Raw genomic sequence first — 24739 nt, forward strand, 5'->3', positions numbered from 1 at the left:
TAAAATATGTACACATTTTATTTATTAGCATACAACTGTTTGATTGGTAAAACATTTGGATTTCAACTGAAAAAAAATGAACATACAAAAGTTCAATTAACCAAACTCCTGATAAATAAAGGATGAGTTCAATCCAAAATTATTCATGAAAATGTATTTACATAATTTTAAAAAAAATCAAGACAGTTGTTGATCTTTTAGCTATGGCATTCCAAAAAATTACACTTGTACATATTTCTAGTGTTAATTCATATTAAAGATGCTTCAAATGAGTTTCTGTCAGACCACATTCACAAGATGTCTGAGACGCTTGAACATTATCAGCCACACATACTACAGTATCTTCAACCTTCGTTAAGGGTCATTAACATAAACTGAGGTTCTGCTGCTACACTTACAGTCAGTCCAGGATCATAATCTTGGGTTTTAGAAGCTTGTTAGCAATAAGATCTGTGTGATCTCACTGTTAGACTCACAGAAAGGCAACATTCAAAGCCATTACAGGCACTGTCAACTAACAAGAGCACTTTTAATACTTCGGTCAAAGGCATTCTCACAATATATGTATATTATGCTTATTAGACATGAGTCAAAAATCAACAGTAGTCACCAAACACTATGCATAGCACAGTTTACAAAGAAAAGTAACCATGACTTGAGGAATAGCATTAACAATATTACATGCACAATACAGAGCAAGCACAAGATCTGGGTTTTCAGAAGGAATATAATCTTAAATCAATGCATACAAAGGAAATATGTAGATTAAGATTAGAATCTGTGACGGTTTGACTGGAATGTTTGGAGTCTGACAAAGTTCAGTGTCGTCATTTCATTAGAAGGTCAAACCCTACAAAGGAAACATGCGGGGGAAGTGATAAACTACAGAGCACCCTTGCAAAAAAAAACAACAAAAAAAACATCAATAAGAAGAAACTGTGGTTCAACACATGCACTTAATCAGACTGATAATCAGAGTTCTCTTGTTTCTGGATGAAATTATATTCTCAGTTCATCCAAGACAATCACTTGGGTGGGTGAGCTCCATAATCATTCATAAAAATAAGATACCCTGTGTCTTGACTTCATTATTCAAAAAGGAGTGTCCCAAGAGAGAGAGAAAGAAATATACAAAAGTTCTTAATTCCACAAATACTATTAATCAAAAAGCTTTTCTAGTCCAAGACAAACAAAGAACAACTTACTGGTGGCCTGAAGAGATTTGTGAGTGACAATAATTTGTGTGACTGAGTTAGTTTTCTCTTCTTGTCTGAAGGAGCACTGCAACTCCAGCTCTCTACATGACCAACGAAACCTTTTCAAATTCATCGCTAAACTAAAACAAACTTAACACCCCAACTGGTGAGCAGGGACAAGGGTGTCACTAGTAAAATCATATCTGAATGTCGAGGAAGAAACTCGGTGGTAAGAGTTACTCTGAAGGGGACGTGCGTACGCTAGTGGGAAGCAATAGATTGTAGAGACGCAGTATTAAGGGTGCAGGTCTGGGTGGTCCTCAGGGAGGTGGGCACTGGTGCTGGGCTGCTGAAGACCCTGAAGCTCCGCTCAGCAAAGCAACTCCTACAGAAACACACATCAGTTACATCAGAGATAAACAGTCCTTTGACTCATCACTGTCGGAGGATAATGATTACTGGTAACTTCTATGACATGTCAGAAAGTCTGATGTTTGCACTGCAAAATTAAACAAACAGACTTACACATGATCTGACAGTTCAGGTGTTTTCAGTGCTTACATGTCAACTGAAGCATCAACTGCTGTTCAGTTGACAGCTGTTTATTCTGTCATTTGACTGGTTTTAGTGATGACAATTCAGCTGACAGCTAGCTTAAGCTTCAGCTCGTTGCGCTGATTAATCATCAAACTGTTAAGCACTTCAACTGACACTTAAAGCCCTTTCTGTACTTTAGGTGTCAGTATGACACCTCCTCCCTCCCTCCCTCCCTCCCTCCCTCCCTCCCTCCACACCTTTTCAACTCCACAATTGTCAGGACTGCATCCAACAATTTCTGTAACTTTCCAAAACAGACAAGACAGTCAGATCAACAGGCAAACGGAGGTGTGCTCTTTCTGTCACTTCTGATATGAACGACCAACTGTGACATTATGATTGTCTTCCAGGAGAGACTGTCTGAAATACACCAGGCAGGGCGGAGCGGGGTTTTCTACCTGCTACACCAACTCCGTCTCCGTCTCTGCATGCATATTGAGTTTTGCAGTTGTAATGCACTTGGTTCTGCAGGGTCTGGAAGCGCAGGCTATATTAACTGGTACTGAATTCATTAACTAGATCGTTTTAACTACAGCATCATGGAGAAACATTGATTTATTTTAATGTACAATGTAAAAAAAAACAACCCACAAGGTTGCACTGCTGCATCACATTGCCTCTAGCACAATAAGGTATTTATTTCAATCATTTTTAAACAGTTTGTACTTGTTTTTTACACAGTTCTATGTAGTTTTTACTTGTTGGGGGGCTGTGGAGCAACGCAAACATAGAGATGATGACGTGCAGCTTCTGTGGTCAGTGCAGCAGCTTCAGTTGATTATAACGGACGTGCTGCGACGGACGTGTCGTGCTGCATCTGTGCCCGGTCTATTCTCGCTGTTACCTGTCCACTTTCTCTAGAAACCTGATGTCTTAACTGTCATGTAAACAAGAAACCTGGTTTCTGTAATCGGGGTAGGGGATTAGAGAAAGCAGTTTCCAGCACTGAACAGTCAGGAAGCAGCATCTTCTATCATAGATACAGTTAAAATCAGTGAGCCACACTTTCAAGATAAGGTTGGCGGTGGGAGAGAAATCTGGTAACCGATCTGCAGAACATGTAAATGTGTTCTAGATTACCCACATAACCTGGCTTCTCTAAGTTACCTGGTTACTTAAGTGCATGTGAAGGCACTGATTATTGCTCATTGCGCTGTATGAACTTGTTCTTTTGGAGAAAACTCTTCACACTTCAAAGATTTACAGGGTTTCTGAACTGACACTTTTTTTAAGTTTCAAATATTTCCAGTGCACTTTTTCCTTGGAAGCAAGCACAACTATATTTTCTTCAGAAAGTGTTTGTCTTTCCTAGTTATAAGTTGAAACATTTGCTGTAATAAAGAACTTTATGTGTATGAATGTGCTGCCAAATTCAGGAACTAGGAGAAGGACAAGACAAGGACAAGCAGTAATAGGAGTAGACACTCCATAACATGAATGTAATATACTACCTTATCTCCATCTTCATCTCTAGGAACCTTTTTATTTGGTGTACTTAGTGTTTGCATTGACCATTAACTGACAGTGATAGTTATTGAGGATTGTTTGCTGGCTCACTACAGGGAGAGAACAACTATTTAAACTACGCCATCTCAATCACAAATACCCTGAAAAACACTGTATTTGATGTGTGTTGTGTTGAAACACGCATCAAATACAGGGAATGTTTGTCTTTGGCAGATACAGCACATCAATCAACATTCACTGGCACGCTAACCAGGAACTTTTGTCATCTGTCAGTCAGTTTACACAGTATATCATTTTGTACTCTACCTGGTAGTAAGTGTATTGTTTTTGCCATTAAAATATATTCTTGGCAGGTGAGGAAAAACTAATTTCAAACAATGAAAGGATTATACATTCTCCCCACTGACACTAGATATTCTCATGAGTGCAGTCTAATTTACAGGTTTGTTGGCGTGCTGTGGCCGGGCAGCGGGTTTGTACGTGGAGCCAAACGACACCTTATCAGGAGCAGAATGTTTTTTGGACAAAATGCCAGGACACCGACTTGGCGCCATCTGCCTCTGAATGAATGCTCAGCAGTCAGGAGCGGTGCGGGCCAAGTCTGGTTCTCATACAGTGCAGTCTGGAGTAATCCCACTTCAGGCTGATCCATCACACTGTGCAGCCCTGCACCTACGAGACTCTCTGCCAAACAAAAAATCCTGCTTTAAGCCAGCCAGGCCCTCAGCCATACTGTGGAAGGAGGTAAGAGATCCATGATGAGACAGAATTTTTTTGTATTGCAGGGGGCCAATACTGAGCAGCAATATTTTTGTTTTTTCATTTTCAAGATAAGAAAAATATCTGTAATTCTAAGATTGAAGTATTTAGTCCATTTTTATTCTTCATGCCATGAAAAACTTAAAGGTGCACCAATCAATATTTTTTATTTTAACAATGGATCAAAGACTTATAAGACTTATAAAATGATCACCCATCTCTTCAGTTCCCATCAGCTCTGTGGAGTTTTCTATTTTAGCTCATTGTTTTTATTTTCTGGTCTGAAAGGAGAGTTAATATTTTACTTACATCTATCAAGTGACAGAAACTCCAAATCAATGCTAATAATGCTAATAAACACCACGAGTCAACAGCCATGCCATGAGGCTGTAAATAGGCACTTTGAGCTAATTAGCTATTAGCATTATAGCATGCTAATATATATAAGTACAGCTGTGGCTGATGGGAATTTTTGCAGGTAGGCTATAGAAGATTTAAGGTACCACCAAAGTCATTCAATTAATCATGAAGGGGACATAAATGTGTATAACATATTCCAGGGCATTCCACGGATATTTCAGTCTTGACCGACCGACTGAGCAACGTTGCAATCCTTAGAGCTCACAGCTAGTGTGGCTATAAAGACAGGTTTCATTGCATTTGCAATATGCCACCCATGAAGATGTTGAAGTGAGAAAAGAGAAAACTCCGTCACAAGGGAGGCAAACATCAGTAAACGGCTGATGTTGTTCTGATACACTGAGGTATCAATCTAAGCCTGGAGGAGGCAGAGGAGAAGGCACTGGCAGGATGAAGCTGCTTAAACACTGTGAAGGATGGATGGACTGTATGTGTGCTCCGTCTGCTCGCTGGCGGTGGTTTACCCTGTTTCTGACCATGGCGAAACTCCAACGCGCTTCTCTCTCAACAGCTACTTATAAAAGCTCCAGGTTTACATTCCTCATCAGGACATGTATATGTGCCGAGGCGCTCAGCAGGAGTTTCAAACCAGAAGATTAATCCCTGTATGTGTCTGTTCAGTAGGAGGGCAATGGTTTATCCATCCACAGGGATCTATGGTCTCAATAATGCTGCCAAACACAACATTCCTCATAGGTAAAATATTAATGGGGTATGTCTTACTCGGCCTGATGGTAGTGTCTACGCTACAGTGCAGACTGGATTCTGTCCAGAGCCTAAGCAAAGTAGTTTTCAGTATGATATGGCCTAGCACATCCTAGGATGACACCATGAAAATGACCTTCCCGTCTTATTCTGCACACAAGAGGAAAAGAAGGGATTTACTGTAGCGGAGAGTGAAACAATTTATGGGATGAGATGTGCTCTTGAGGCAAAAAACATGAGGCGCCTGCCACGGTAAAAGATCTGCAGACATATAAAAGCCATCTGTGGCTGACGATCAAACTGTGCTGTCTCTTAAGGTTTTACCATTTAAATGAAAACTGCGTTGTGGGATAGTAAACAAGTGCTCTGGAATGCTCCTAATGATACGGGTAAATGAGGCAGATAATATTTTCAACATTTCCCAGAAAATGTCTCATTTCAAATCAATGACGCTCTCATATTTGGACGATCGCTTGGTCTTCAAAACCTCTCATTTCCATCATCATAAAATCAAAGGACAAGAGGGAAAATTTGATGCAGAACGTTGATAAAAGATGATACATTAGTCGTAAAGGTAAATTTTAATATTTTTAACAAATGAAACTGTATCAATAGCAAACATAATCTGATCATCTATTGCTGTATGAACCCAATCTTTACTGCAGCATGTATGTGAATGTAACTAGTACAGGACTGACCTACACGACTGTTCATTCACATTATATTCAGGCTGTGCATTTGTAGTTTCAGTTATATCTCTCTCTCTACCTGCCTCGCTTTATTTCCCTCGACTGCCCTCAGACGCTGTCCTGCAGATACATAATGTCTATGAATGACAAGCCTTTGTATTGAGAATCTACCATGTTTACAGAAAACACAAAGAAATGTTCAGATGTTTTAGAGCTGTATTACCAGCACGTACAGAAATGCTGCAGACAGACGACAACAAATTAAAGCGTTTCTGTTCTGAGAGAGGGACAATTAAAAATGAGCCTCAATTGAGGGCCTTACAGCTTCAGTATGGTTTAAATGAAGTACTTGTCAAACCAACAATCCTGCCTACTTCACACAACTTCTCTCTCAAGCTCTTCACGTAACTAATTCCATCACTTTTTCACTATACAACCAAATCAAACACTATGAACACATTTGAGGACAGAGTGTCAAAAGTGTGCTCCACCTTCAGGTGTGGCCTTTCAGAACAGGTATTAACATTTTGTCTTTAGGCAGCGTTCAACCTCTAATTCATTTGAATGGTGGGTTAGGGTTAGGGTTACTGAGCCCTTACCCTAATTGTCGCCACCATGATAACTTTCCAGAGTTCTAAAATCCTGTCTTTGAGTATTACAAACTGCTGTGCAGTATTTTAGTGTCTGATAAGCCTTAAACGCATTAAACCGTAGCTCCAACTGGATTTCCTTGATTGTATTTCATTGTCTCATGGGTACCACCAATGTTTTAATGCAGGCCTGTTTTCAGTCTGAAAGCAGCCTCAGATGTGGTCGGACAAACGTAGTATGTCTAGTTCCGTTCCAGTGTATTTAGACCTTCAGGAGTCTGATTCTCACCAGTCCAAAGTGTGTACACAGATACTTTCATGTGTTTATGTTGGAAAACATACCAGGTGGTGGGTTTGAGGCTTAGCCATAGGTAAGCTACAGTTAATACATGCTAACAAATAATGTGGTGTTTACATATTACTGTCCAGAACTATATGAATGTAATAGGATATGGACAGACAACTGGACAGGTCACCAGTCTGTTACAGATAGAAAACCATTTACATGCATATCCAAAGTCACCAGTTCACCTCACCTGCATATCTCTGGACTCCAGTATCATGTTTTAAATACCGGTGAAAGCACAGGCAACTGGAGCAGAGGCTAACTTGAAAAGCAGGTGGAACTTATCTATTGCCAGAAAACCTTGGAAGTGGATATTTTATTTATTCTGAGCTGGACTGCTGAATAATCCAGCATAGGACTATTTCAATCATTTAAACATGTCAGGAAGCTTTTGTGAAATGGGGTCCCGTTTTCTTTTCTTTTAAACTAGCCCTTATTTTCTGTATTATATTAAATCTACAATTTTAATCATTCTTGTTTGTTTAATTTCAGTCCTTCAAAAGTATCTCACTGTCAAACTGAAACCATGAAATCCAACTCACCCACTTCCTCTGATATAACATGAATGTGGTAGAAGCCTGGCGGCCAGGAAAGTAAACACGGAAATGGGCTATTTTATCTATAATGTGGTAATTGTTTGATTACAGCTATTTAAAGACACGTAACTGCACTGAGAGTGTTATTGTGCTGAAAGGACACTTGATCGCTTTGTGGGTTCAGCTGCTGGGTTTGGCTCCTGCACTGGACAGCAGCACTTCAAGTGAACTTCATGTGCATGAAGACCTCACTGAAGTAAGTAACACAACACTGAGCACTCTCCATGTGAAAGTCATAAAGTAAGCAGAATTATCCTTTAATGCTTTATGAGACAGCCCTCTTGATTGTAAAGCATTTAACTAAATATACTCGCAGATGAAAAGACTTAAAAACTTTGATGTGGGATTTTTCTTTGAATGCAGAGGAGGCATTCTGCATGAAAGCAATGGACATTGTGGCACATAAAGAGCCTCATGCATCACTGCTCTTTGACTCGAGTCTTTTTCTTTGAAATACTTTCCAAAAATTAAGAGAAAATGTTGTGTTTTTAATAGTGCAATTTATGTAAATTCTGTTTCACTTGGAATATTAATTATGAGACTCACCATGGCAGCTTTTATCTGGTCAGGCTTCTGTCTTCAAAGATGGTGACCTCAATCTTGATAGAATCTGGTCAAGGAAAAGCTTTTGAAGCAAGCTTGGGGTCATTTTACATTCACCTTTAATCAAACTGAAATTTGAATTCTCCACTTTTTGCGTAAGGAAATAAAAACTATAATTATACTGCAGCTGCTGCATTACATGATTTCTCCATTTATCAAAAGAGCCATTTTGGAATACCATTTTTGGACATTTTAGTGGAAACAGTGTCCAAGCTTAAAGCCTCTGCGTGGGCGTTTGTTTCCCATGACAGCAGTTGACTGACATTTCAGGGTAAGCATTGGTAGAGAGCTGTCAACGTCTGTATTGCGCTACTGACTGTAACATGTAATAGCCCTGTATAGCATATGAATGCTTATACAAGACTTGTCCATAGCCTTAGTTATGTACTTTTAAGTGATTTGGGTCGGTCTCTTCACAATATTCAAGATTTGGGAGGAAGCTAGGCCAACTAGCTTCCACTACGAAAGTAGTAGCTAGTTAGCCTAGCATGCTAAAATTACCACTTGCAGCTCCCACACACTCAGCGTTATAATTTCAGTTTGACTTTTTTCTTTTAAATGTCAAAAACTGGACTAGCTTTTAGTGTTAAAAAACATATCCAATCCATTCTTTCAACAGAAAATCAGGCTCTGTAATCATAAGCAAAATAGCAGTTTCAGTTTAACTTAAGAGGGAGCGACGAGAAAGTTATCAACAAAATAAAGACTCTGAGGGGGAATGGAAATACAGATGGAAATGTTAAGCAGTCAAATAATCTGACAATTACAAACATAATCATCAGGTTTCTCTGGTTCGAATGTTAAAATAACTGCTCAGGTGAGTCATTCCTGTCAATCTGCCTGCTTCCCTGCCCAGCGCTCCCCTGCCAAAGTCAGCACAGCAGCTCCACAGTGTCGGAGAAATAATCCAGATCACTGTCAACCCTATAAAATAATAGGCGTGAGGGGGAACAAAGCTCAGCTGTGAGCAATTTCAGTCATATTTTGTTATCCCTAATCTCCCATTGCCGCCCAGTTACAATTAATTGGGATGTTGAGTCACCACACACACACATACACACGCATGTTGGTAAAGCCAGGATGTAGCTGCACCCGCTGATTTTATGCAGATGCTATGGATTACATACTAACTTTTATCTGGTGTTTTTACGGGGTATTACTACATAGAGCTGGATTTCCTGTTAGGTGCCCGGACTGCTGCTTCCCATTTTCATCCAACAGTTCCAGGGAAAGGCACGGTGGGGGCAGGCCTGTAAGTCACTACATTCATTAGGTCATTGCAAAAGCGTCTTGTTCTGCTTACCGCTGCGGTGCAACGTCATCCACATTTCCTGATCTCTGGGTATGTTTTACAAGTTATTATATGTAATACAAAATATTTAACTTGTCATTCTCTCTTCCCGTACATGTTTATACTTGCATAACAAAGATTTATTTATTGAAAAAACATTGTTTTTGAACCAGACCACCTTGTGTTTCTAACTTGTTTGTAAGTGTTGGCAATCTGAGTTTTGGTCTACTCTACAACTGCTGTCATTGTGTTCCTCTGGAAAACAAAGTTAGATAAATGCCCAAACCCTGACCCTAACCCTAACCCTGACCCTAACGCCCTGATGCCCTAACCCTAACCCTGACCCTACCCCTACCCCTAACCCTGACCCTACCCCTGACACCCTGATGCCCTAACGCTAACCCTAACCCTAATCCCCTGATACCCTAACGCTAACCCTGGCCCTAACCCTGACCCTGACCCTGACCCTACCCCTAACCCTGACCCTAACCCTGATCCTGACCCTAACCCTAATGCCCTGATGTCCAAACCCTAACCCTGACCCTAACCCTAACGCCCTGATGCCCAAACCCTAACCCCTAACCCTGGCCCTAACCCTAACCCTGGTCCTAGCCCTAACCCTGACCCTAACCCTACCCCTGACCCTAACCCCCTGATGCCCTAACCCCTAACCCTGACCCTAACGCCCTGATGCCCTAACCCTAACCCCCTGATGCCCTAACCCCTAACCCTACCCCTAACCCTGGCCCAAACCCTAACCCTAGCCCTAACCCTAACCCTGACCCTAACCCTGACCCTAACCCTGACCCTAACCCTGGCCCTAACCCTGGCCCTAACCCTGACGCCCTGATGCCCTAACCCTAACCCTGACCCTAACTCTAACCCAAGCCCTAACCCTAACCCCTAAACCTAACCCTGACCCTAACCCATTTAAGGGGTTATTGTTTACAGTTTGTTTCTAAATGCCAAACAAGGTTCAATGGTTAAGGCTAAGGAAAATTCTACCTGAGAGAAGACAACAAACAATTTTTCCTGACTACATCAGACACTGAAGTGGATACGACTCGCAGGCCTCTCTCGATGGGGTCGGTGAGCAGGAGGCCTCTTGGTGCGTAGATCTTGTCGTTCTGCTCTTGAATGTACTTTGCAATCTTCTTCAAAACCTGAAATTGCACAGCAATCACAGTTTCACATACATTTCTCATGGATGTACAGTGTGCCTGTGATGACTCTCAGTCATCCAGGTCCTGTCCAAATATATCAACATCAACATTTCTATTGGACAGCAATACACTGGTATAATTGTAACAAAGCATCTATGCATGGTTCTGACTTTTTAAGAATCTCAAGTTTTTATTTTCTGTCAATTCTTCTGTTGGGTTTGGCTCAGTATTGCAAGCTTTGTTGAGCTTGCCTCTATGACATAAGCAACATACTAAAACAATCATTCCTTCACAGAGAAATGAGGTCTGATGTTTTAAAAAAAAAAAGTTGAAATTTATTGATTGATGTTTAAATTTCAAGAAAAAGATTTTGCAATGTTTGCTTAGCTTACAAAGGCTGTTGGGTCTGCACTGGTTCCAAGTGGGAGAATCCTGACATCATTTGGCTGTAGTGTAATGGACTGACCTACTATACGTGCCATTAGATTATTAATTCATGACATTTTCCCATAAATGTCTCTTTTATTGCTGTCCATCACTGAAAATACTAACACTGGGACAATTCATGAAAGAAATGGATGCCTGAAAGTTTAGATTTATTGAAAGTCATCTGTCACTGACAACATGATATTCATTCACTGTATGATGTAGTAAAACTCCACTTATCTCTTTTAAACAACTTAGAGAGACAGATGTCAGTAAATACTGTTATGTATGCATGTTTAAATTGTTATACAGGACGAGAAGACCCACTAATGTGCTGCAAATATATCTAACCAATGTTCCCAGGGTCCTCGCAGGATAAAACCCAAAGACTTTACCTCTAGCACCACCAAATGCTCAAAATATTCACTTACCCAGACAACATGTACTAGATGGATTGGCCTAAAGTTTTGAATAGACATTCATTGTCCCCAGATGATACATCTTAATGACTTTTCCTCTAGCACCACCATGAGGTTGACATTTGTGGTTTTGAGTGAAATGTCTCCACAACTCTTGAACATACATTCATGACTCTCTCAGGATAAACTGTAATAATATTGATGATCCCGTAACTGTTCATCTAGCGCTATCATAAGGTCAAATTTTGAATGTCTCCAATACTCATTTTATAAACCCCCCCCACCCCCACCCCCACAAACTAATGACATTCTCATAAGCCTCCGTGATACTCCAAATGTTAGCATGGTTAGCCGTTTTCACATATGAACGGAGAATCAGGCCTGGAGTCGCCCTTTCACACATGTAGCACACAGCAGGAGATTGTCTGTGTCAGACGCGTTCTCACCCACTGGAAACACTCCGTTTGGTTTAGGCGAGGGGGGGCGTCTGGGTAGAGCGTGCAGGAGGCAGGACATGACTACAGTCCAAAACCCAAACACATTTAATTCACAATAATAGAAAACAGAGAAAAGCAGCAAATCCTCAGATTTACAAAACTAAGACCAAAGACTGTTTGGCATTTTTGCATGATAATTGACTTAAAGGTCTGTTGATTGTCTAACGAGTAATCAGTTCTACACTGTCCAGTTCAGTGTTCGGTGCTCTTGCTTTGCTGCAGTAGGTACTGTTGCTACCTGGGATTAAACTGGCAAATCTTTGGCCAAATACAGAACCAAAGGATCCAACCTACCACATTCTTGAGCTAAAGACCCGGATAACAGTCTCCATTTTTACTTTGGTAATGACCAGTCAATTTAAATTGCATGACTTTATGAGTGCTCATAAAACCCAAACCAAGCCAAATGTTTTTATCCCAGTTCACTGCTGTCCACTAAAAGACAAATTCATAGAACAGGAAAAGACCACTGACATGCTGATCCATTTACATTCCATGTTAACTGGGCCAAAAGGGATTTTAGATGTATATAAATCATATTTATTTGCAAGCTCTCATAGAAATTCTCAAGCTCATGAAATTATTGATTTACAAGCCGAGCGAAAACGGCACACAGCAGCATCATGACTTCTTCCAGCACTAAACCACTTCAATCATCTCAACTACACACTGTGTCACTGATATGTCTTCATGCAGCAAGATACAAGATCTCTTCACTCTGTGTTGGAAATGTTTACTCCTGCCCGTATTATATACTGTATACCTGCATGTACGATACCAATCTACTACTAAACCCTCTTTTTTACTGAAGAAAGGAAGCCAGCACAAGCAGTTGAACAAGCACTCTATAGGACTAAATAAAGTGGTCTAAACCTTTTTCACTGAAATCAGGATCTATCTGGTCAAAGAAGAACTGAGCAAGATTACAAATATGACCGGATATTTGTTGCCAACTAAACAGTTTTCCATACTTTGTGCCACAAGTATGAATTTTCTTGTAAAAATTGTCAAATACATTCAGTAACTGTATTTTTCAAAGAAGAGCTCTTGACCCGAGTAGAGACATTATGAAACAAAACCTGAGACTAGATCTTCATATAACATTGTCGATGAAACATCACTAAAATGGATTTGAAAGTAAAAGACTTTATTAAACCAGGATTTCTCTTCCTGCATGCCTGGCTCATCTTTCCTGCGGCACATCTGCAGTGCTGGACCCAGAATCCAGCCGCACCCTACGGTCTCAGCAGCTTGGACAAGTGAACAGGTGATGAAAAAATAAATGTCAGCTACAGCAGGGCTTTGCCCAGAAACAGAGGTGGATGTTTGGACTCGCTGTTGCTGTGGAAAGAGCTAATGTAGCAGTTTGTTGGGACTCACGATCTTACCAGAATTATGTCTGATCTTGAAAGTATTTTGGTGTGTAATAGTGAAGCTGGATTGTAAAGTTTCCCCATATGTGTTTTGTTTAGTTTTATTCAGTGAGTCAGGCTAAATACAGTCTTTAATTTTATCTTCTTTTAAAACAAACACCCTCTGCAAGAGTGATGCTCTTGTTGTCAATGTTTTGTTTCAGTCTTCTCAGGGCTACTAAAAATATGAATTCTCTTTAATTTCTAGTTTTGCTTATGCTGGTATTTCAATCAAACTAAAATGATCAAATAAATATGCAAATTATAACATGTCAACAACACAATGTTTTGATGTCTTTGACATCAGACCATGCATGTTTGAAAAAGCAGCATTCCAAATCATACAAGCTGTATTTTGGCTAAAATTTTGCTAAAATGATCACAACATTTTTAATAAATAAGTTACTGAACTTGAACACAATGAATGTGTTTCCATCTACGGTAATGGACTAAAATGTGTTGCAAAGCTAAAAAGAATGTAACTGAGTGTAAATTAGGATTAAGTTGACTAAACTCCCATTGATGGATTTAGATCTCAGGACGTCTGAAAAACAGCTGACAAAACAGTGCTGTAGTTCCAGACCCGTTGTTACTGTCTCTCACCTTCTCATAGTGAGTCTCCATACACAGGAAGACGGTGTACGCTGTGAGGCAGGCCAGACAGCCCTCGATATATGACTGGCTTCCCAGCTTCTCCGCCTCAGCGTACAGATTATTCAGTGTCCGAACTGTCTCTTCAAACTGCTGTTTGTCAATCTGAAATACATGGAGCATGGAGAAAGATCACAGGGTTATAATCATTAAATATGGAACAGAGCCAGGTGGTGTATGAGTGACCTCTGCCTCTGTTGGGATATTCCAGTGAAAACACTGTCTTCTTAGCACCAGATCATTTTCTCCCATTCTTTCCATCTCTAGATAAATGAAGGGGTGAATTTTCTTGGACTGGTAATACATCAAGGGAATGCTGGGCCTCCTTCCCGCATTGGAAACACCTCCAGAAATTATTAGGATGCCTTGGCCATATGCTCTGGGAATGTTTTCACTTAATAACTGACAAGACAAACATGCTGAAAGCAGGACACACGCACACTCACACACACACACAGCTACAATCCAGGACTCCTGATGCTTTCTCCTTTTCCAATGGCACAGACACACCTTGAACAAGATAGAGACGTATCTCAGCTGTTCTATAGGCTGCAGACAGCTTTTGGAACCCAAACTGAAACCACGACTGGCTGATGATCAAACCAGAGTTTCTCAAGAATGCATCAAATGAGGACTAGCTGCAGGGAAGACTGATGGAGGGTGGAGGGCTTATTGGAATCGCAGGCTGTTTTGACAGGGGTGTCGACATTAGTCCCATGCTGGTGTCCAGAGTAGATCCGGTGATCTCTCTGTGATACTGGGGGAAAAGAAGGAGCCTCCAGACCAGAGGAGGAGCCAGCCAGGGGCCTCCTGAGCCTCTGAAAACCCTCCAATGTTCTGCTCCCTTGTGCCCGAGGAATGTGACAACAAGCTCCAACACATCAGTGGTCTTAGGCGTGTTTGGTACCCGCCATTGAGAAGCTTTGTTCTACTTCTAATTTTCCAACTCAAAGGCAGCGATTCAAACCACATTTCTCTGCCTGAGCATCTTTCCATTACGTCTGGCGCAGCCATATTAGCATTCCAAAAATGTTAGATGAGAGTGCAGAGCTGAACACGGTTTACAAATTCAAGCGAGGAAGAGGAAATTCTCTTAATTGTAACTGTCACTAAATATAATATGAATTCTGGAGACAAAAATTAGATAAAGGTCAATAAAAACTGTCAGTTTCCAATTAATGAAACAGTCATGAAGGGTTTGGCAGTTTCTGAACACTTGAGTGCTTTCCCAGTTCTTTGGCATAATTCTCCAAAAGCATTTAAACAGGAGAGAGCTACCAAAAATAATAAACCCTACAGCCTAAGATAATTGTCTGCAAGTATGTGATGTTACAGCATGCAAACTCCTGCAAAACAGGAGCGACTACATGCCAAAAACAGACACTGGTGTAAAAAAATGTTGGCTGAAGGAACATTATGTTCTGCAAACATCCTCACAAAGTGACATAAATGAGCGTCCTGACAGAGGAAGCCACTAAACAGCTTGGCATTATACTGCATATTTCATAAACTGGGATTACAGAAAATCATTCAAATAAGAATGTAGAAAGAACTTTTTATGATAGGAGACTTTAGCTTTAGCCTCCCAAAGGAAAAGCATTCTTCATTTGTCCAGCAGCTCTGTGTGTGTGTGTGTGTGTGTGTGTGTGTGTGTGTGTGTGTGTGTGTGTGGGTGGGTGTGAACTGGATCCTACCGGAAAACACGGGGGACCACCCAATCAAAAGGGAAGTGCCAATAAACCACAAGTGAGCGGTTTAAGTGTTGTGAAGCTGTATTTTTCATGTGGTGTGTGCATTACAAAACTGCAGCTTTCTATCCTGCGAACTCTGAACTGTTTGGCTGGCACCGTCTTTAATGTGGCGCGGAGCCTGTTCTGTCTCAGCGACCTGCTCTTCCTCCTCCACATCATTATCGATGCCTGCTCCTTACCCACTTCCACCCCGGTTCATATAAGGACAAAGTCCAGCAGGGTTCCTCTGCAGCGGCTGTGGAGCAGAAGTTGCTGACACTATTTGTCTCTTTTGGCTCCACATTCAGACTTCAGATGCTTTTATGTCCAGTCATTCTGAAAATGTTTGCTGTGATCAATACAATATTTCACTGGTGTTGTGTTTGAGCTTTTGCATAATGTTGAGTGAAATTATAATTATTTTCTTTGGCAGCCATGATAATATTCTTGCTCCTGCATGCAGGCTGGGAAGGGCTCCTGTTCTCTCTTTGACTTCGTAGAAACAAGCAGATATGGAGAATAGATCTCTGTCTGTCTGTATGTTTGTCCTTCATAGATCTCCAAAACTGTTCTTCTTCATTCCTGGTGAATGTATTACTGGGGACTCTAGAAAGTTCTTTGGATGAGTGGTTTTTGAGAAATATATAAAAATACCTTCTTCTTCTGCCCGTGGAGTCAACGAGCGGAAATATGTACCGCATTACTTGTGCCTCATCTGTGGTCGGAGGTGGGATTACATCCGTAGTGTTAAAAACTTGGAAAAGTTTAAGAGACTGAAGCTCTACTGTTGAACTGTGTGCTGTGAGCTCAAACTTGGCATGTTCTTCATGCAGGATGTCTCAGACATGTTTTGAACAGGCGCTGCAGTTCATCTTGAGAATCGTTCATCCGATCGACTGAACGCTCGGCGGCTGTACTGCTGAGGACCAAAGAACGTGCAGTGTTGAATTTGGTGCAATTTGGACATGCGACATGTTTGATGTTAATAAGCTTTGAATAAACAAGCAAACAGCGAGTTGCTCGGTTCCGTGTCTGAGTGCAGCTGCTGCTGTTTGATATAAACTTCATCACATCACAGTGGGGGCGGGGCTTCTGGGCTCTGACTCGGTGAGCTGGACAAAGGCATGTGCCCTGCTCGGTTAAACTGCCCGAGAGAGACGAATGAGAGAGGGAGGCAGTAAAACTAGCCAATAGGAGCGCAGACACGGTTGACTGGCAGCAGAATCAACCAATGGAAAGCTGTGATCTGCTACTATGATTCAACCTCTGTTTAGTCTCACTGGTGAATTTCTGTTAATTTAATTTATGAATTTATAATCGTTTCATTGATACATACATATATAGTTCTCAAAAAATAATAAGCAATCAGCCCGTTCCCAGCAGGCATCAGTGTCAGGGTGCAAATTTTACCAGCCAATTAAATAGATTACCATTGGTTTTTTTGGCTGGTAAGTGAAGGACATCTACCAGCCACTTGCATATTTTACCAGCATTTGCCCTGACTAGTGTTTTCTAATAGATGAAGGCTTTGGCTCTGGCTGCAGGGTCGTCCTGACAACCAAGTCATACCACGTCAACCGGAAGATAAAGATGAAAGTCATAAAACACATAAGCCAGTAACAATAACAGTGAAGAGGTGTATCTTACCCTGGTCTCCAGGTCAGAGGGGAACTTGGTTTGGAACTGGCACACAGTGCCGTTGGTATAATCTCTCTGAATGAAGACTTTGGCAGCGATGGCTGCCTGTTGCCTCATGTCCTGCAAGCTGTGAGTCTGTGAAAAGAATAAGGAGATTAATATTTCACTCTATTCCTCTATTATTTATCTGTATGACAACTGAAAGAGTGATCTACTGCAAGCTGCACATATTTGTCATAATCCTCATCAATTAAATTAAAGCTGGAGTGTGGAACTTTCAGGGGGCGTTGGGCTGTAACTGCCTGACAGGCCTGCAGCACCCGAATGACAAGCGCACGGAGAGGGCCAATAAAATGTTTCCTCTATAATTGTACAGGCCAACGAGATCCCAGCCAGGCCAAGAAAATATTTTTTTCAATGCCATTAATAACGCCAAATATCCATTCATTTGGAAGTCAATATGTTTGGGAGCCTCTGTGCAGCGCTGTTCTGAAACGTGAGTTAACCTCTGTGGTACTGCCGAGGAAACTCTCGGTAGTGTAGCTCCGTTAAGGAACAGGGCAGCGGCCATGTTTACACCTGCTATTAACATCCGTCTCAGGTGATCCCATCACAAGTGGACAGCTCTAAATACAGGTGTGAACGCACCCAAGACACATTGAGGACGGATGGGGATCCGATCACTCAGACCACATTCGGAGGTGGTCATTCATTTAGCAGTGTAAACGCAATGCATCCTGGGCCACATTGAAGGACGCCTACTCAACTGACTTCCTCTATTTTCCGGCAGATTAGACACAGGAGCCTCCGTCCAAAGCTGGTCAACTGGTTTGATAACAGGATAAACACATCATTTTGTTTTTCATGTGAATTAAAAACGTAATTGACCTCTGGTTTAGTTTCCGCTGTTGATAACGACAGATATATTTCTATATATATATATATATGTATGTTCTGAATCTTTATCCTGTTATCAAACAAGTTGAACAGCTGTGGACGGAGCGGACCCCGGTCCGGTCCTTCCGCCGGTTAATAACAGCAAATTTGGTCTTTGAAAACGGAAATGATGTCCGTGTTTATTTGCATATAGAGCGGGAAAGTGAGATCCGATCACAAGTGGTCACTCATGACGCATGTGGAGACGCATGTTACTACCAGGTATAAACAGGGCCGGTGAGTATTTTGTGTGTGTAGCGTGTGACAGGTTCCTGCTTTGGCCCTTCCCGCCAGGCCAAAGTGGTCAACATAAGGGAAACACTGAAATGGATGTTTTGATGGTCGACCGGCCCACTGTGCCTGATAGCCAGTACACCACTGGCTATAACCTACTGTTGCATCTGTAAAACAGTGGTAAAATGACTGGTTTCACTTTTAGAATTTTGTCCGTTTGGTCCTAACATTTGGAAAGCCTGGAAGAGCCGCATGATTAACGGCTAAACTGCCAGCGCGGGAATGTCGCCCCTGACATGGGATTTAAAAACTCAAACATATACTGTGAGATACAGAGAGATTTATCTGGTGGTGAACTCGTTTGGCAACGGACGTTCATTTATATGAAAAGTTCCACACTGCAGGTTTAAATCATGGTCTTTGTTATATGTGCTGTATCGTCTTATTTTTACAGCATAATTACAGTGATTCTATGTCTTGAGGAAATTCTACCAACTTTGATGTAAATGAAAAAACAGCTAATGTATTATGGGTCATCTTCCTACTTCATTTTATGTCTGATGTCAGGAAATAATAATGATATCCATCTTCAATATTATTAGTGACTTTTTCCTGCTATCACTGTGCACAGGCCCTACTTGCCCTTTAAAATGTGGAACACGGGTAATGTTTCACTTTTTACTCAATGACTCATAATTATGAGACTCTCTATTAATTTTCTGTCCTTCCAGCGCTGTATATGTAACTGATGTTTACACCTTCTACTGTATTTGTCTTCGAGAATTATTTTATGTCCTTAGAAGTTGCATCTAAACACTGGTTTTGCCTTTTTTGAACTGTTGGGAGCGTTTGTTTATTGTCAGGGGATGATGATGATGATGATGATGATGACGATGATGGTGTGCACGACTACAGTGACCAACTACCCTCATTAATGTTACCGTGTATGTTCTGTCAGGTTTTAATGGTATAGCTCCAGTTTTATTCTTCGCAGTTAATCCCTGTCAGCTAACATGTTGGACTCTGGTCCAGCTGTGTAGCGAGATGTATTATTAGCACACTGTCAGTTACTCATCAGACACAGCTAGCTCGTAGTTGAAATAAAAACACGTCTGTAACATCACAGCATAGATGAGTCGTTTTCTAAATATCCGAGCTTGTTAGCAGAGATGCAGCTGCTACTAGTAAACATTACCAGTCAAGTTACCGACCGACCAGTAAGCTACCAGGCTAACGCTGGTCAGCTTTCCTTCTGTATTTCTACCACAAATACTCCCCAAAAACACTAAACCCCGTGACATTAGGAATATATTGTTCACATACCACTAACGTATAAGAAATAAATTTCGGAATCATCGTCTGCTTACCTCTGCCATGTTGAACAAGCTTTCTGTTTATCTTCCGCTAGCTGCTTTTAGCATGTACTACCAAATAACCTTTCCGTAGGGGAGGGGAACTTTTGTTTCATAACAATGGTTCCGGGTGTAGAAGAAATCTCAAATTCTTGTTGTCTTAGATACACTGTAACCAGCGGTGGAAAGTAACAGAGTACATGTAGTTAAGTACTGAGGTAGTTGTACTTTACTTGAGTATATTAATATGATGCTACTTAACTCTTCTATTCCACTATATATATATAACAGCTGGTTTCTAGTTAATTTGCAGATCAAAATATGAAATACAGTGCATTGTTATGGTGAATTAAACCCAACAGTATATAAATGGTGAGAATCAGCTCCACCTCAGCCAGCTACAACCTGAAACTATAAACTATAATAGAACAACTGGCAGCGTCACTGACGTTTACTTTTATACTTTAAGTGCATTTTGCTCAAAATACTTCTGTTCTTTTACACAAGTAGTTCTCTTACAAAGTGTATTGCTACTTTGAATCTGAATACTTCCTCTAACACTGAGTTTTACAAAGATTACTGTTGAGAGTAATTCAGCGTAGACTTTATCAATCTGTACTTGTACTCTGGATCACTGTGATGGATTACATATCTGTCCATTCTAGCAAGTTTCAGGGTTTTGCAAGTTGACTGAAGTTAAAGGCAGTGAAAGGAAGGAACACCAGTGGTGCCTCAGAAGATGGGAAGAATACAATTACACAGTTTAAAAAACAGAAAACACTACAGCATCCTTTTAAAATGATTAGGAGCCAAAGTACTAGCACTAAAATATGTGCAAACACTGGTATTGTCTTTTTAATAAGACATGACCTTTTTATGTGACTCAGATGTTTTTTTGTTTCAAAATGAAGCCTGAGGACAACACAGATCTCAGTTTGGGTTTCTGTTTCCACAACAGCATTAAGCCTTAATACTCATGAGAGGCAGATGCTCCTGGCCTCGGACCATCTCAGGCCCAAAAAGCCACAGTTGTGCATGGGGATACATTTGCAAATTTGAGTAAAAACGCTCTTTAAAAATGGCTCAAGGCCTACAAAACAAACAGGCCCCCTTATTTAAGAAAATACAGAACACACAACAAAATATTATATTACTTCAATATTTGTTGAAAACATATTGTGACCATCCAGATATGTTTAGTTTCAGAATCAACCAGATGCTTAACCCCTCTTAAAACATGATGTGTTGATGTGTTGCAGCTAGAAGCAGAAAAAGTAAACTGACTACATGCTTCCTAGTGTATTTAAACAACAGTATAATAACTTTGGCAAAGTCAAGACAGACTTTTGCAGCCTGTCAGGAGCTGGTGTTCAGTTTGGAGATCTGAGTGACTTGCCCCGAGGAATGCGTTTTTCACAGCCGTCCCATGCATCACGAGGCCTGGGTCGGCTTTCAGGGGGTAATTAGTGGATCTGTATAAATGTAAAAATCCCTCTATTGCTCCTCTGCGGGGCTTGTTTGTCTCCTGGCAAAGGGGTGGGCCTTTAAAGCCCCTCTCCTCTGTGATGGCTGGTGTGGGAGAGACCACTAATGAGCACCATTTGGGCCCTTCATTTACAACACATGCTGGTTAATAGCCCACGACAATGGTTTTACTGCTGCTCAGGCCTCTCTTGCTGAAGTGGGTCTCTAATGGAAACGCTACACATCCTCCCCGAGATGACCGCTTCTGTCTGCTATTTATAGAGAGAAACCACAGCTGGTATCCCGGGTATCCTTGTGCAGATCAGGTGAGAGCACGGTACTAACGCTGTAAGTGAGGTGTTTGATTTCCTCTGGAGCAATGCAGAGAGCGTGCACTCATGCTGTGATGTGCACTGGAAAAAAAATTGACCACAGAAAAGAAAAAAAAAAAATTGGCCACCAAACAGCATTGTGGGAACATTAAGGGTAGAGGTTAACCTCAGTCTGTGAAGGAAAATCTGCTCAATGAAATTTTTTGGGTTTTTCTGGTAATTTTTAGTTTTCATGACTTTGCCCAAAGCACTTAGGTGAACCACAATTACTCACATCTTGACTCTAGCGTTGCCAAAGATAAAGACAAATTAAAAAGAACAACTCAAAGCAAAGATGAGATGAAGGTACCAACGATGAAATTAAAGAAAACTACGGGACTTTCTCATCCCCACTTTAAAGCAAAGCACCGTGTTCAGACCGTAGACAGTATTCAGCAAAGAACAAAATGCTATGTTACAAGTAAAAATCTGCAAGTAAAAGCACATAAGTATTATTAGTAAACACATAATGGTACTCATTATTATACTACTGAATTATTATTACTGATGTTTAAACATGTAAGTAGCATATTATTTTGCAAACTAATTTTACCCACTTTGTTTACTGTTGGGTAGTTTAATCTGCAACAATACATATTTTGTGACCCGATTATTGTTTTTTTTATGTAAAATCTTAATCTACAAAGAAATTATAGCTGTCAAATACCTGCAGTGGAATAAAAACTACACTATATGTACAGTAAAGTAGAAGTTTAAAGTAGCATAAAATGGAAATGCACAAGTAAAGTACAAGTACCTGAAAAGCTGTACTTTATCTCAGCACTTGAGTGAATGTACGTGGTTATACTCCACCGCTGGTATTAAGATATAAAATGTAAGATCAAAAGCAGTTCTTGCCACAATGTATTTCTGCAGTACTCCACATCAGTATAATCCTACAGGGGATAAGCATGTGTACTGGCCTCCCTGTTCCCACTTGGACTCATCATTTTGAAGCAATCCAGATCACGGCAAGGCCTTTCATGCATTGGCTGGACATCAACACATACAGGAGTCCATCCAGACACAAGCTGGTTCCTTTTAAAAAGAGATTTACAGCCAATTGACTAACAGCTATGGAGCTACAACTGGAATTCACTGCCATATTCATGTCCTTGACCAAATGTTAAATGAATGTGTAAGCTGCTTCTTGTGCTGCTATGTTGAAATCCTCATATCCCATAATGTTCTCTGTAGCCCCAAAGCTGCACACTGCTTCGCTGTGCACATGCACCAAAAGCCAAGTGGGAATAACAGCAGCATAATAGTGCTGAGCTGTTTCTGACAGCAGCCAGCATGCCCATTTGTTCGAGGTATTTTACTGCATTAACATTTTAATGGGGTATTGAGAGACAGTGACTTTGAGTCACCTCTATTGGCAGCCTGTGAGAACTGCAGTAAAGTCTCTGGCACATGATAACATGCATCTGAACAACAAAACGTCACATTTTCAGAGTAAAAAGGGGTCATAAATTATTATTGAATTATTATTATTTGGAGAACAAGGCTTTTAAAACACGAGTCGATGTGTCAGCTATGGAGGATGAAAAAGACTTCACAAACAATAAATACATGGATAAATACAGAAAAACTAAATAAATATGGTTTGTCAAACAACCCTCACAAATATTCCCAGAAAACACCTTTTACTCACTTAAAAAACAGTCTGACATAAAACATTCACATGCATGAACAAAATAAAACAAACTACAAACAGCACATACAACAAACCAGGTGTTACACATCAACTGAAGTATGGTACAAGATATAAACACACAGAAATCTCAAATAAATACAGATATAAATAATTAAATGCATGAATGAGTGATGCTGGTCGTAAATAAATGTCAGACATATTTACTTTACTGTATTTCTGCTGTTTTAGATGCAGGGTGTTACTGTACCTCATTAACATAAAGATACAGAAGTATGTAAATAAAGAAATAATTGTAGAAAAACAAAAATAAACCAATGTAAAAATGTAGCGATATAGAAATAAATAAATAAAAATATACTGTAATGTATAAATAATTTGAAGACATTTATTTATTTGTCTATTTATTCATTTATTTATTTCTATTTCTATTTCTGCCTTTATTTATCTGTGCATTTACAGATTTATTTGTGTTCTTTTATTTATGATTTGTGATTTTTAATTATCATTTTTTTGTACTTATTAATATATTTACTCATGTATTGGTGATGAAGTCATTTTTGTCCTCTATATCTGTTCTCTACTGCTGAGCAGTTAAAAAAGTGGAAAGTGAGGAGTTTTCTCTCCAGATCAGACTGGTAAATGAAAGCCAGATATCTCAGCACCTGCCCACATAATTATTTAATCACTGGCATTTATCAGCAACCACTTTAACCACCACAGATAACAAGCAGATAAACTCGGGGTTAATCATTTAATCTTCGTTTTTTAACATGAAACATAAAGAACTGGGATGTTTTTTTTTAAAGCTGAGTATGAATGAAAGAATTTAGAAATTTGCTGTGTTTCATGCATGAATGCCTCAGTCACACATGGTTTATATGTACCACTCACTGGTCCCTCATGCCACCCCAAATTACCAGTATAATGACTCGGCGTTATTATCTCACCTCCATGTGACTCACTTGCATCAGATGTGGTCGACAGTGTGCGTTCAACAGTCTGTGGAAATTCAAACAATCACTTTCCTCAAGATGCCAGGGAAGGATTTAAAGGATGCCTCTAAATGTTTATTAGCTGTTTAATATCCTGTTTAGGGTGTCTTTTATCAGTTTGGTGCTGTTAAGTCCCTCGGTTAAGTCACCGTTTCCTGCAGTGTGCAGTTTCCTCTCCTCCTTAGCCACCCTGCACTACTGGGCTTTGAAGTAATGCAAATGATTTAAGATGTAATCCACACAGTCCTGGCATATTATGTGCTGTTACCAGCTATCTTTGCTGCTAAATCTAATATTACACACTTTTTTGTGGTGTAAAAAATGTATCTTATTTAAACTACAACACAGAGTGGCAAAGGCTCCCTATTCATCCCAGCAGGATGTGGGTTGCCCTCATGTTGGGCATGTTTTGACTGGGATTGGGGAGTCAGATTACCTCATATTTCATTCAGCAGTCTGAGAGGCATTAATCATCCTGTTAAATCGAGACAGTTTTATAGCGTTGTGTGTGAGAGTGCTTATAACCCACATAACTCTA

The 24739-nt window shown here is 40.4% G+C and overlaps 1 protein-coding gene across 1 annotated transcript; it reads right to left on the reverse strand.

Annotated features, from left to right (window-relative positions):
* LOC121904438 (golgin subfamily A member 7-like) lies at positions 1–19817 on the reverse strand. Its single transcript, XM_042422191.1, has 6 exons — positions 19733–19817; positions 17205–17330; positions 13780–13932; positions 10321–10422; positions 7912–7964; positions 1–1581 (listed from the first exon to the last, which is right to left on the reverse strand). Exons 1-5 carry the CDS (start codon positions 19739–19741, stop codon positions 7923–7925), a joined length of 432 nt encoding a protein of 143 aa, XP_042278125.1. The 5' UTR covers positions 19742–19817; the 3' UTR covers positions 1–1581; positions 7912–7922.
* Positions 19818–24739: the final 4922 nt, after the last annotated feature.

Source organism: Thunnus maccoyii, chromosome 9 (genome assembly GCF_910596095.1).
Source record: "Thunnus maccoyii chromosome 9, fThuMac1.1, whole genome shotgun sequence".
Lineage (NCBI taxonomy): Eukaryota > Metazoa > Chordata > Actinopteri > Scombriformes > Scombridae > Thunnus > Thunnus maccoyii.

Bases quoted from the DNA above. Each gene is read 5' to 3' on its own strand.
- LOC121904438 (XM_042422191.1), bottom strand. The intron at 10,423-13,779 runs GTGAGAGACAGT...GTGCAATTTCAG, and splicing joins TGGAGACTCACTATGAGAAG to GTTTTGAAGAAGATTGCAAA. The intron at 7,965-10,320 runs GTATCCACTTCA...GATTCTATCAAG, and splicing joins TCGAGAGAGGCCTGCGAGTC to ATTGAGGTCACCATCTTTGA.